Here is a 14,920-nt window from a genome sequence, read left to right on the forward strand (position 1 = left end):
ACGTGATCAGGAATATTACTGTCCATCTAGAGGTCCATTGACATGATCAGACATCTTGCTGTCCGTCTAGCAGTCCTATGACGTGATCAGATATATTACTGTCCATTTAGCGGTCCGTTTACGTGATCAGATATATTACTGCCCGTCTAGCGGTCCATTGACATGATCAGATATCTTGCTGTCTGTCTAGTAGTCCGTTTACGTGATCAAATATATAACTGTCCGTCTAGCGGTCCATTGACATGATCAGATATATTACTGTCTGTATAGCTGTCCGTTTACGTGATAAGATATATCAGTGTCCGTCTAGTGGTCCATTGACATGATCAGATATATTACTGTCCATCTAGCGGTCCAATGACATGATCAGATATCATACTGTCTGTCTAGCGGTCCAATGACATGATCAGATATATTACTGTCCATCTAGAGGTCCAATGACATGATCAGATATCATACTGTCTGACTAGCGGTCCAATGACATGATCAGATACCATACTGTCTGTCTAGCGGTCCAATGACATGATCAGATATATTACTGTCTGTCTAGCGGTCCAATGACATGATCAGATATCATACTGTCTGTCTAGCGGTCCAATGACATGATCAGATATATTACTGTCCATCTAGCGGTCCAATGACATGATCAGATATCATACTGTCTGTCTAGCGGTCCAATGACATGATCAGATATATTACTGTCCCTCTAGCGGTCCAATGACATGATCAGATATCATACTGTCTGTCTAGCGGTCCAATGACATGATCAGATATATTACTGTCCGTCTAGCGGTCCAATGACATGATCAGATATATTACTGTCCGTCTAGAGGTCCATTGATATGATCAGATATATTACTGTCCGTCTAGAGGTCCAATGACATGATCAGATATCATACTGTCTGTCTAGCGGTCCAATGACATGATCAGATATCATACTGTCTGTCTAGCGGTCCAATGACATGATCAGATATATTACTGTCCGTCTAGCGGTCCAATGACATGATCAGATATCATACTGTCTGTCTAGCGGTCCATTGACATGATCAGATATATTACTGTCTGTCTAGCGGTCCAATGACATGATCAGATATATTACTGTCCGTCTAGCGGTCCGTTTACGTGATCAGATATATTACTGTCCATCTAGCGGTCCGTTCACGTGATCAGATATCTTGCTGTCCGTCTAGCGGTCCATTGACATGATCAGATATTACTGTCCGTGTAGCGGTCCATTGGATCACTGTCTGTCTAGCGGTCCAATGACACGATCAGATATATTACTGTCTGTCTAGAGGTCCAATCACATGATCAGATATCTTACTGTCTGTCTAGCGGTCCAATGACATAATCAGATATATTACTGATCTCCGTCTAGCGGTCCATTGACATGATCAGATATATTATTAGCTGTCCGTACGTGATAAGATATATACTGTCCGAGGTCCATTGACATGATCAGATATATTACTGTCTGTCTAGCGGTCCAATGACATGATCAGATATCATACTGTCTGTCTAGCGGTCCAATGACATGATCAGATATATTACTGTCTGTCTAGCGGTCCAATGACATGATCAGATATCATACTGTCTGTCTAGCGGTCCAATGACATGATCAGATATATTACTGTCCGTCTAGCGGTCCAATGACATGATCAGATATATTACTGTCCGTCTAGAGGTCCATTGACATGATCAGATATATTACTGTCCGTCTAGAGGTCCAATGACATGATCAGATATCATACTGTCTGTCTAGCGGTCCAATGACATGATCAGATATATTTCTGTCCGTCTAGAGGTCCAATGACATGATCAGATATCATACTGTCTGTCTAGCGGTCCAATGACATGATCAGATATATTACTGTCTGTCTAGCGGTCCAATGACATGATCAGATATATTACTGTCTGTCTAGCGGTCCAATGACATGATCAGATATATTACTGTCAGTCTAGAGGTCCATTGACATGATCAGATATATTACTGTCCGTCTAGAGGTCCATTGACATGATCAGATATATTACTGTCCGTCTAGAGGTCCAATGACATGATCAGATATCATACTGTCTGTCTAGCGGTCCATTGACATGATCAGATATATTACTGTCTGTCTAGCGGTCCAATGACATGATCAGATATATTACTGTCCGTCTAGAGGTCCAATGACATGATCAGATATCATACTGTCTGTCTAGCGGTCCATTGACATGATCAGATATATTACTGTCCGTCTAGCGGTCCGTTTACGTGATCAGATATATTACTGTCCATCTAGCGGTCCGTTCACATGATCAGATATCTTGCTGTCCGTCTAGCGGTCCATTGACATGATCAGATATTACTGTCCGTGTAGCGGTCAATTGACATGATCAGATATATTACTGTCTGTCTAGCTGTCCGTTTACGTGATAAGATATATCACTGTCCGTCTAGAGGTCCATTGACATGATCAGATGTTTTACTGTGCGTCTAGCGGTCCATTGACATAATCAGATATCATACTGTCTGTCTAGAGGTCCATTGACATGATCAGACATCTTGCTGTCCGTCTAGCGGTCCAATGACATAATCAGATATATTACTGTCCATCTAGCGGTCCGTTTACGTGATCAGATATATTACTGTCCGTCTAGCGGTCCATTGATATGATCAGATATATTACTGTCCGTCTAGAGGTCCAATGACATGATCAGATATCATACTGTCTGTCTAGTGGTCCAATGACATGATCAGATATATAACTGTCCGTCTATCGGTCCAATGACATGATCAGATATATTACTGTCCGTCTAGAGGTCCAATGACATGATCAGATATATTACTGTCCATCTAGCGGTCCGTTTACGTGATCAGATATATTACTGTCCGTCTAGCGGTCCATTGACTTGATCAGATATATTACTGTCTGTATAGATATCATACTGTCCGTCTAGCGGTCCAATGACATGATCAGATATATTACTGTCCATCTAGCGGTCCAATGACATGATCAGATATCATACTGTCTGTCTAGCAGTCCATTGACATGATCAGATATATTACTGTCCGTCTAGAGGTCCATTAACATGATAAGATATCATACTGTCTGTCTAGTGGTCCAATGACATGATCAGATATATAACTGTCCGTCTATCGGTCCAATGACATGATCAGATACATTAGTGTCCGTCTAGCAGTCCGTTTGCGTGATCAAATATATCACTGTCCGTCTAGCTGTCCGTTTACGTGATCAGATATATCACTGTCCGTCTAGCGGTCCAATGACGTGATCAGATATATCACTGTCTGTCTAGAGGTCCATTTACATAAACAGCAATGTTAAATGTCCGTCTAGCAGTCCAAAGATGTTAACAGTCATATAACTGACCACATAACAGCGTATTGACATCAATAGTCGCATGTTACAACTGTTATAAAAAACTGACCTCAACTTTTATCATGGATCAAGTCAAATCAGAGGTTTTAACTTAACTTACTGTATTACCAGTATCATATTTCATAACTCTCCCGGTGATATCTTCGGTTCATTGTTGGACAAACTTCCAAGTAATCTCACCTACTTAGATATAAGTCCGTCTTTATCTATATATCTATTTTATCATCAGCTTGGGCATATATGACATTTACGACACAATAGTTGCAGCCCTAGTGGCATTACCGGGCTTAGTGATCTCGTTACGTAATCACTCAAGCCCTCGATCAACAGGAGTCATGCATGAATGCATGTGACAATATTTGTTCAAACGGATTATATGACAACAATGCCGTACCTTTAAGCCTTCACACGTGAAACAGGTCACGTGTCATAACAGGAAGTTTAAGTGTTTTAATTAACACCTCCCTTATTCCACACATTAAAGTAATTATTAAGAAATTGTTACCATACATTTAAATGCCTAACATTTTCTGTTTCATTATCAGTCGTTAATGGTAGGGGAAAACTGTATCATCCACGAGAAAAGAAATTCCCGTTCCTAGTGCGGGTGAGTAATTTTTTAAGCAATATTTAACATAAACAAATATGTTTTACCATAGTAAACATATTCCATCGAATGAGAATGTAAAATTTCGGACTTTTACGTTATATGTATTGCCTCATAGAACTCACGAGGAAGTCTGATAATATTTTTTTTTGTTTATTTTTATTATTTATTACTTTGTTATTAAAAATTAACGAAGACGTGCATAAATTTCAATTATTCATTCTTTCAGTATTAAAAAAAATATGTATCTATGCACGTGGCCAAAACACAATAATACTACATCACTCCACTTTCGAAAACATGATAGACACAGCTAAATAAAAGTAGGTAAAATTATACATGTGCATTACTTGCATAGAAAACCGAACAATATTTCGATACTAGAACAAGGAAACAAAAGAAAAAAAACATAAAGATCATATATGATTTATTATTTATTCTAACAACATGTGATGATAATTTGTAAGTTTAAACATCCACAGAGCTGTAAGTTTATTTCCGAACACTGAGCAAATTTAACACAGGCATGAAAAAATGCTGAATTAGGCATATGTGCGGGAAATGGCTGTATCAATGAAAAGTCATGGGACACAACAGTCCCCGCCTTTCTACTAAAAATAGCGGCGTGGGTGGGAGATTATTAGCCAATCAGATGAATGAGATATCTTAACATCACGAAATACGCGGGAAAATCCATTGGCGGACGAGACATCAACACAAAGGTCCGGTAGCAGCAAGGCGTCGAGATTTCCGACGAAAGAAGACAAATGGAGGAAAAATAAACAGTGTAAGATGGAAAATTTCCAAAAAATCGAGAAAATTGGCGAAGGGACATATGGTGTAGTATACAAAGCTCGTGATAAGACGACAGGTCGCCTGGTAGCCCTGAAGAAGATTCGGCTCGATGCGTAAGTTACTACTCTGTGATTTCTGACCGTACTGTCCACGCTATGTCGGTCCAGGACCCCACGGCTAAAGCTAAATTGTTTCTGTTGCTGGGGAAAAAGGGTTTCTATTTTTTTATAATTGTTAATCCGTTGACAGAGATTTCATCAGGCATAGATATGTTGAAAATTACACTTAAAACATTAGAATGTATGGACACTTAAAAACGTTCTCTGGAATTCACAAGTTACAGCGGGGCAAATCTTCCATTAGAATACATCACTATCGATATGTGAAGTACGAGATTTTACATAAGGGTAGATTAACGTTGAATAATTATTATTTTAATTTCCATTTCAAAACGAATTTCATAACTATTTATTTACTGTTGTTTCTTTGTTCTGCAGTGAATCAGAGGGAGTTCCAAGCACAGCCATTCGTGAAATCTCACTTTTGAAAGAGTTGGACCATCAGAGTGTCGTCAGGTATATACACAAAAGCATGTGCATTTGCCATATAAAAAGATGGTATGGTTTTGGACGATCTACATTATAGGGATGGTAAATGCATGTCTAATTTCTCAACACTTGATGATTTTTCTGGCTCTTCACAAATATGTAAATACTGCATGGAAATAGGTGTGACGCATCATTATATGTTTATGGAATGCTTAAAAGAGATGTTAGAGTTGTGACACTGGTGAAGTTGCTTTGTGATGTAAATATGTTCAAAATATATCACAGCAGCTTGGTCAGTGCCACGACTTTTCAAATCAACTTTGTTGGCTGTTCACTGCAGCCACATAAATACCATCAAGTCATTTTCATGGACGCTTAATTCATTAACTTGGCCCTGCTCAAGAGATTGAGATGTAATGCTATTTATCTATATCACAGTCTGCTTGGACAGTGCATAGTGTGAAATTTCTTCCATCTGTGACTTTGGTTGTTAAACACAACTTATTAGAAATACGGAGTTATATAACTTGTCAGCTCAGTTTTATTTGCAGATTGGAGATGAAAGTGAAGATTTGAAGAGTTCATTTTCCAGCCCTGCCTAAGTGGTTGAGATGTAGTGTAATGTTCATATATCACAGCCTGCTTGGACAGTGCTGGATATTTCTGGCAGCACCAGAAACATTTCTATTCAGTGACACTTTAGACATTGGGGAAAAATATAATTTTATGTTTAGACCCAAAATTGATATTTTTAACATTTTCCAAGACACTCAATATATGGAAGTTGTATTCGGGTGATGCCAGAGGGTTGGCCTTATCCTAATAACGGACAAGTCTTTGTATCTTCTGTTAGCAAAATTGTCCGAATGGCTCCTTAGCCATATATCTTTTTTTAAAAAAAGAGTCTGTTGAAGGAGATAGGCCGGATGCAATTAGGAACTACGAAGGATGGAATAAAATTGGAAAAGAAAGATACTTTCGAAAATTGTTTTTCTATTGATGTCAAAGTGTAAATGTTCTGTTTCAGAATTTTGTGAATGTTTGAACCTATATGTACCATGGTATCTGAAGGAAGAATTAAGAAATCATTAAGGCATTTGTTGTGATGCTTTCCCCCTTGACACAGATCCTCCTTGGCCATTGTAAGCAATTTGCAAACAAAATGAGTGGAAAGTAGTTGTATGTCTGTCAGATTCCTTTGAAATTTGTAGAATGAAAAGGCATCTTCGTCTACACCAGATCACCTACAACACCTGTTATTATATTACCTGTATGGTATTGTCAGATTATTTCATCAATGATTGAGCATTTCTGTGTCCATGTCGGTTTCTAATTTATGCAGGGATCGTTTGAGGCGTGAATTATCGCAGAAAAATTGTGTATCTCGCGTGAAATTCTGATGTAAAGTGAGAAATTCTTGCATTTGTGTGTTGTATACTGGAACTCCTCGATCTCGTGGTCGAGTATAAAGTAGACGGGAGGTAACTCGAATTGGACAACGGAAGTCTTGTGTTTTCATTAAGCTGTAATGCTGTCCAAAATTTTCCGAAAGTAGGTACAGGCAACATGGCCGACCAGCGGAAAAGTTTTGCGATGTTTGGCCAAGTAACTGCACAAAACTGCAGATACTGAAATGCCCTCTGACACACCAAATCCTAAATATTAGAAGGTACAACAATTTCAACAAAAATGGTTAAAAACATACCATTGGCTCCATTTTGAGAGCAACTTGGCAATTGTAAAGGAGTGTGTTAGAGTTGGCTATTTTTTCTCTCATTGAATTTCAAAATCTCTCACTCACATTGACAGTAGTCAGGATATCTAGACTCTTGTCCATAGAAGCTAACATAAAAATGTTATAATAAATAAAATGGAGACAGGATGTGATATTGCTACAGTGCATGGACAAAATATAGGTCATTGAGAAAAAACATGGATCACATCTTTCATTGGCGTCCACATGACTTTAACACTGCTCCCAACCATCCCCATCAAACTTCCCATATTAATTAAAGAATATTTATTCATTTTTTTTACCTATGGTCACAAGTCTGGAATGTCTTTTTGGTAAAAGGGATCCAAGTGAATTTTCCTGCTGTTTTGACGAGCAATGTGGAAAATTAAAATAAAATCTTCAAGCAGTGTTGACAGAAATACATTGCATACATGTGTGGGGAAGAGATTAAAACCATGTGATACATGGAATGTACTGTTTTTGTTGTTCCAGGCACTGACGAGAAAAGGGTCTGCAGTACTGATCAAGTGGCTGTGATGCAGTAATTTGTAGTTGTATCACAGCCTGCTTGGTTCAGTGTGGAGAGGCCAAAAATCATCTGCATGCAATTCTTATAGATAATTAGAGAAGGAGAAATACTGAAAGGCAAAAGTTCATGCATGTGTAATCCATCAGATTATGGGAGAGCTGTAATTTTAACTTGGGCAGATTATAATGATGATGATGTTGCTTTGATGGCTATCCAAGCCATTCTGACAATATCAACCAAAGCCAAGATGCTGATGCACCCTTTTCTTTATTTTCATTAGATTTACTACTACTACAGACCAATTAGATGTGATTAATTTAGAATATGAAATCCATTAACTACTTGCTATCATGTTTTGACTTGATATATGTGGAACAAAGATTACAGAAAGATGGGAGTGGTAAATTCATATCTGTAGAGTAAGTTTCATCTAAAGTTTATAAACATTGAGAACTGAAAAATCTTGCATTCATAATGCCCTAATGTCCTGCTGTTTTTTTTGTTATTTATTTATTTTATTTGTTGTTTTTTTTTTGACAATGGTGTATGAATTCTTAACTTATCTGGTACAAAGGAAATCACTACTAGTCCTGAAGCAGATTTTGATCCAGATTTGGTCCGAGTTATCTTTGGGTCTGAGGGGCAGGAACCAAATGTTGGAAAGGGGGATGAATGTTTCAAAATACTTCATTAGGGGTGTATAGATTATGTCTCAATTGGTCTGAAACATCCTTTGGTGAAGGGAATCAGTTTTGTGTATACAGTGGGTCATGGGGCCAAAAAGGGGAAATGGAGCAAATATTTTTAAACCATCCTGTAGGAATGTTGTGATTCTGTCAGAATCTGGTCTGAAGTATCTTTGAATGAAATGAATTTTGTATGAAGGATGGGTCTCTATTCTCCCAGTGGCAGGGCCAAAATGATTTGATTTTGTCTGCATTTGGTTTGAAATATTCCTGGGTGAAGGTCTTTCATCACAATATCTCCCTTGATACTCCCACAATTTATACCTAAAGTTGTGTGGTTGTCCCTTTGAGGAAGACTTTGGGATCCCTCCCTTTGCTGAGACATAGCAGATACTACCTCCTGCTGAACTTCCATTATTGTATATTGTTTAACAGCTGGCTTTGCCCATTTTTATAGTATCCCATAACTGAATGTGATGTCCTACTTGGGGATGTTGGACACTTTAATGTGGCAACACCATGAAGTCGACTTCATTTCTGCACCATTACAAACATAATGCAGCCTCTCAAAACCATCACATGCACTTGCCTTTCATGCAACAGCAGCTAGACTGTCCTTAATTGAATCTGGCTTGGATGAAGGGAACTTGTAGTTGTGGACATGATGGGCCTTAAGGAAAGTGTCCAATAGGAGAAACGGGGATCCTATGGGTCACAAATTTTAGTACCAAATATAGGTAGTTGATTTAGTTTGAAAACTTGTGTCCAAAACAATGGTCTCTTGTGTAATTTTCAGACTTCTAGATGTGGTTCACAGTGAAAAGAAGTTGTACCTGGTGTTTGAATACCTCAACCAGGATCTGAAGAAGTACATGGACAGCTGTCCTCCTTCAGGGCTGCCTTCCTCCCTAATTAAGGTATATAACTATTTTCAACTATTTGCTCAGATTGTTGAACTTTTAAGATCAGTTTTATAATCTTGTGACAAGTACCCTGTTGTTGGAAATTGTTGTATAATGTGACTTATGTTAAAGTTGATTTTATTGGCTAAGGTTCCCATTGTGACATGAAAGAGTACTGCGAGTTTAGATTTTGTATCGGTTTAATAATACAGTTGTCACAAATAATTGCCAAAGTTCTGTGCTAATCTTGCATTAGTTTTCATTTTTGTAATTTACTGGGCACACAAAGTTTGGGATCCCTATTAAAAGATATTTGTTTATCAAAAAGCAAAAAAAGTTTGAAATATGAAATACCAGAGTGACATGAAACAGGAAGAAAATGTGACGTCTCGTGCTAATAAATGTTCAAAACAGGGAAAGCTTATATTGGTGATAATTGATGGTCAGGGAGTGTCAAGCTTAATTTATTTCAATGGCTGAAAAAACATTTTATGATCCTTAAATTTTTTGTTCAGTATCTTTAAGGAAGTGTTAGAAGTTTGTCAATTTACCTTTCAGAGGTAAAATCAGATCAAATGAAACATCTTATATACGAGTACAAACCTATTATTGGACCTGCAGACATTTCTATTTTAATGCAGAATTTTGTAAACTTTGTGCTGTTCAAAGTTTTTAGGTGGTAGTATTTGATGATTAAATTTGTAATTTGTAGAGTTACCTACACCAGCTGTTGAAAGGAGTTGCCTACTGTCATTCCCATCGAGTACTTCACCGTGACCTGAAACCACAGAATCTTTTAATAGATGTTGAAGGCAATATCAAGCTGGCAGACTTTGGACTGGCTAGAGCATTTGGTGTGCCAGTACGAACATACACACACGAGGTAACATTTCAGCTTAACTCATTTCCATTGTTTCTGGGGACTAATAAACTTTATGTTGTCAGTAGTAACCCTGTGATAAGAGCAGTGAGATATGTTGTTGGTTGTGTGATGCAGCTAGTGTCTCTGTGATATAAGGTAACAGAGATACAGTTATAGACATGCTACTTTCATGTTACAGGTAGTTACACTTTGGTACAGAGCACCAGAGATACTGTTAGGCAGTCGATTTTACTCTACACCAGTTGACGTATGGAGTCTGGGAGGAATATTTGCTGAAATGGTAAGATTTCCAATTTTCTTAATTCAATCTATAATTTGTGATCAATATGTTTCTGAAAATCAGGAATAGTATAGGACATGTCTTGCCAAACCATTAAAAAACTGTGTCAAAAAAGCCTGCCACTAAAATTTATATTTATTTTAGATTTATATTGCACAATGTAGATTGTACATGTGTATGTATTTTAATCAATCCAATCAATATCATAGCAAAATAAATTAATACACATCAAAAGAAGAAACTGTCTGTGGCAATAGAGTGAAAACTAGGTGAAAAAATGATTTTCGGGGATTTAAAAAGAGAAGCCACACTTTTCACATGTTATGTCCAAATGACCCAATATTTAAACTTGATCAATCATGTTCCTGGCTGACTTATTGTTTGTAGCGACGGTCATCAGAGAAGAAATGTTTCGATATACACATGTAAACATTTTTGCACTGGTCTGTCATGTACAATGAAATATAAAATAGCAGGTAAAAAGCTGCTCATATATATATCTTTTGAGTTGACAATATTTGAAGTCACAATTACTCGATTCCTTTATAGGTATAGTTTTGAACTATGAAGTAGCATGGGTTTCTAATTCAAATATTGTATGGATTGAATTGTTGCTAGACATCAACTTATTGCAAAATAGATATAATAATCCACATTATTCTTCAGAATATACATGTTTATACATTTCAACAGATAACCAGACGTCCATTGTTCCCTGGAGACTCCGAGATTGACCAATTATTCCGGATATTCCGTACCTTAGGTAATTGATCTCATCCAACACGAAAACCCACTTAAAGATTTTCTAGAAAATGTCTGAATTTTTTTCAAGAAAATGTCTGCTGAGGCATCTTATTTTAAAAGTTTTTCTTTAAAATTTGAAATTAATAAAATTTGATTGCTGACTACAAATATTATTTTATTGAATGTGATAAAGGTTGTAAATTTTCCCAACAGGTACTCCAGATGAAAACACTTGGCCAGGAGTTTCACAGATGCCAGACTACAAGTCCACCTTTCCCAAGTGGCCACAACAGTGCGTGTCAAATGCTGTCCCAAACCTCCTTGGGGATGGACTGGAACTGCTGCAGGTGAATATCTAATCATATAATCCAGTACATTTATTTTAAAATACACAATATGGAAAATGGAGACCTTTTGCAATTACCAATGAATAAAATACATAAAAACACTAAATAAAATGTTCATTATAAACTTACTATACTCCCCTGCCACTAAACGGTTTATACAGCCTATATCTATCCTGTTTCATCTCCTGTTGTCATTGTGTATAATTTTTTTCACTTTTTATACGCCCGTCGAAAGACGGACGTATTATGGTATGGCGCTGTCTGTTGTAAACTTTCATTTGTCTGGAGAACTCCTACATTTTTCAGCCAATCTTTATTAAACTTAGTAGGATTAATCACCATGATATGAAGTTGTCTTTTCCTGAACAGGGTTTTGATTTGGTGATTTGAACAAGTTATGGCCCTTTGTTTATTTCCCTATAGAAATCTTGTTCGGAGATCTCCAACATTTTTCAGCCGATCTTTATGAAAATTGGTAGGCTTAATCACCATATGAAATTGTTTTCCTGAACGGGGTTTTGATGAGACGATTTGAATAAGAGTTATGCCCCTTTGCTGTTTTGGATATTCATGGGCGTATTTTGTACCGCTTTGCGGTACTCTTGTTAAACTTGTCAAGTCCTAACTGTGGGATTCAGTTTTATGTTTTAAGCATTCTGATACTGCCATCTTGAAAAACACATTTTACACTTCTTGCTACCATTACTGCTTAAAGGTAGATAACTGTAAGAACCATTTAATGCATTTTCCCACGAGAAGTCTCCAGTCAGATGACTGTTAAGGCCTAGGGGCCTTCTAAGTTGTGATGATCACCAGTCAACTTTTCATTAATGAGTTTGCGGTGTGGAAAATCAGATATTTAAAATTGTTGGCAGCAAATTCAAATGACACGAAGTAAAGGTAAACAATGAAATTTCAGTCGGAAAATATCTCGCACGTCCGTTTTAAATGGGGTGGTGCATGCAATTAAAACAAATGGGAAATCCCACTGGAGGATTTTACAGATTTATAAGATGGTATGACATGGTGATGAGAAGATAGGGTTGACAACCTTAGAAATAAGATTTCAAATAGTAAACTATTTGCTTTTTATGAATTCCTCTAATGGTAAAGTTTTTAAGAATTTAAACCATTGAAAATGAAATATTTTATTTTCATTTATTTTAAAATTTAATTTACTACACACAATATGTGTGTTGTGATTTAGGAAGGTGTTTGATTTTTCTTCTTTTTTATTTATAAATATTTCTTAATTATTTTATTTGTAGTTGATGCTGAAATATGAACCAAGCCAGAGAATTTCTGCCAAATCGGCTCTTTTACATCCATACTTCAGTGGAGTATGCAAACAAAGGCCGCCTCAGATTCTCAAGTAGATGTCTTCCAATCGTATGGACATTTCACAGTGTTCAAAAATCACAGTTACTGGCTAAAACTTTCATGCTTGTGCAATACTTGTGCTTGTTTTAGCTTGGATCTGATAAAAGGATTAATGTTTAAATGATGTAGACAATTGAAACATTTTAAGCGATTTAGCTACCATAGTTAATTTTATGAAATATACTCGAGAACATTGTCGGTAAATCATGTTACTGAAGTTAACTATATACCATTCTCATTGACTTAATTCATAGTGCCTTGATAATTTTGAGAAAATGATGCAATTCTCATGTTAAAGTTTTGTTCATACATTGAAAAGGAAACCCTAGTGTTCATCATGGTTCATTTAAAGAAATATTTAATATTCGATTCAACTTTTCCAAATGATCTGAAATTAGTTTTACATTTGTCTATACCGATCTTTATTTCGAAGTAAATCAGAGCATAAGATTATATTTTTAATGGAAAGGTTTTATTGATGGTAAAATAGAAATTTTAAACAGTTTTATGCACTGTACTAGAAATTAAGATACTGACATCTTCACTTGTCTGTTTGTTGATTTGTTGTGTAATATGTACATATATTAATTATGTAAATTATTGTTATGGAAATATTTTTTAAATAAATTTGTAATTACCTTGTATGATTTTAGTTGTGTGAAGATTATGTTAACACCCTGATGAATTAGTCGTTTAGAGGATGCTTCTGTGGAAGGACAGGTAATTTGTCCTAAGTTTGGCCAGAGTTGCTGCCCTTTTCACTGTCAGTTAAAGCATAAGCTTGACAGTTGATGGGGGCTGACAATAGTCTGTCCAGCATCAGCTTTTCCCTTTCAATGTATGGTAATCAAGAGGCACAGAGCTAATTGGGACTGAAGCTTACGAAGTAGGAAGGTTACCAAATAAATGGCCTTGACCCACTTTTAAGGTCAGGGGGTCAGTGTTATTTTTATCTCGATATCCAAAAGTACCCAGTTAGTGATGATTTTCCTGTAACATGCAGGGATGAAGGACTGCCATGATTGTTAAAAAAATGGCAGTTTTTTAAGGTCGGTGGTCAAATATATGGAAATTTTCAATTAACTACTTACTCTTAAACCTTAAGACCAAGGGAACTGTTGGTAGGCTCGTAGCATATTTCTATGAAAGGCTACAAAGCAAATTCCGTCACCTGCAATGTAAATACTGAGAAGGGTTGCGTTTGTATAAACGAAAAAAATTAGAGAACAGGTGAGCAATTCTGTGCGTCTTGTTAATTGAAGGGTTAATTATGAAACTATACAAAGGGAAGACTGCAATAAATAAATGTTGGACCGCCATCCGAGACCTTGTAACTGTGTGCTTCCATCTATCTTGTCTTTACCAGGATATGCCCAGCTTAATACGGTTTGTGTAACACCTCGCCCACCTCTAGGTTCTTACCAAGCAGTAACTCCAGTAGGGGACTTCTCCAAAGGAGGGGCATGTAATTGGTTAACATTCAGCTGTCGGTAAAAGTTAATATTCTGTTACCTGAGGAACGATGGTTTAAGCTGTTTCTGTAGAATTCTTCTAACGCATATGTTAAATTATCTCTTCATAGCACTATGTTCATAGTTCAGAAGTAATTTGAATTTCAGCTCGCATGGCATGGTAAAGGATCCGTCGTCAATTTGTCTTGTAGACTAACTTCTAGAAAACTGAGCAATCTGATACCGGTAATTCGTCGGGTGATGTCTGGAGTGAAGTACCATGAATTTTTTGGTATATAGATTACCTTGACCTCTTTCAAGGTCACGGGTCAAATAAATGATCATTACATACATAAATTACCCATTTTCAAAATGGTATCGGTTTTTAGAAAACCCAGGGTCCCGATAATTTACATGCTACAGAAAAGGAATATTGATTGAATACTATTTTCTAACAAATTTTGAACAAACTTCAAATTATAAAGGACCATTATATCTTGGACATGTTTGAGGCGGCAAGGTCGCCGTTTGTTTTTAGAAAATTCTAAAGGTCTTTTCTTGTCATGCATCGAATTTTGATAAATTTTACCGACAGACGTATTATAATACTTGAGTTTCAACGTTCTTACTTCCTAATTTGTGTTTGGTGT

The 14,920-nt window shown here is 36.7% G+C and overlaps 1 protein-coding gene across 1 annotated transcript; it reads left to right on the forward strand.

The window, feature by feature from the left end:
- Window positions 1-4,727: 4,727 nt before the first annotated feature.
- On the forward strand, window positions 4,728-13,390 carry LOC132561189 (cyclin-dependent kinase 2-like). The gene is made up of 8 exons (XM_060225917.1): window positions 4,728-4,898; window positions 5,283-5,360; window positions 9,080-9,200; window positions 9,898-10,068; window positions 10,247-10,348; window positions 11,042-11,111; window positions 11,306-11,439; window positions 12,708-13,390. The coding sequence occupies exons 1-8, from the start codon at window positions 4,783-4,785 to the stop codon at window positions 12,813-12,815; spliced, it is 900 nt and encodes a 299-aa protein (XP_060081900.1). The 5' UTR covers window positions 4,728-4,782; the 3' UTR covers window positions 12,816-13,390.
- Window positions 13,391-14,920: the final 1,530 nt, after the last annotated feature.

Source organism: Ylistrum balloti, unplaced genomic scaffold, assembly GCF_031769215.1.
Source record: "Ylistrum balloti isolate Yb309-2 unplaced genomic scaffold, AGI_CSIRO_Ybal_v1 Utg371170, whole genome shotgun sequence".
NCBI lineage: Eukaryota > Metazoa > Mollusca > Bivalvia > Pectinida > Pectinidae > Ylistrum > Ylistrum balloti.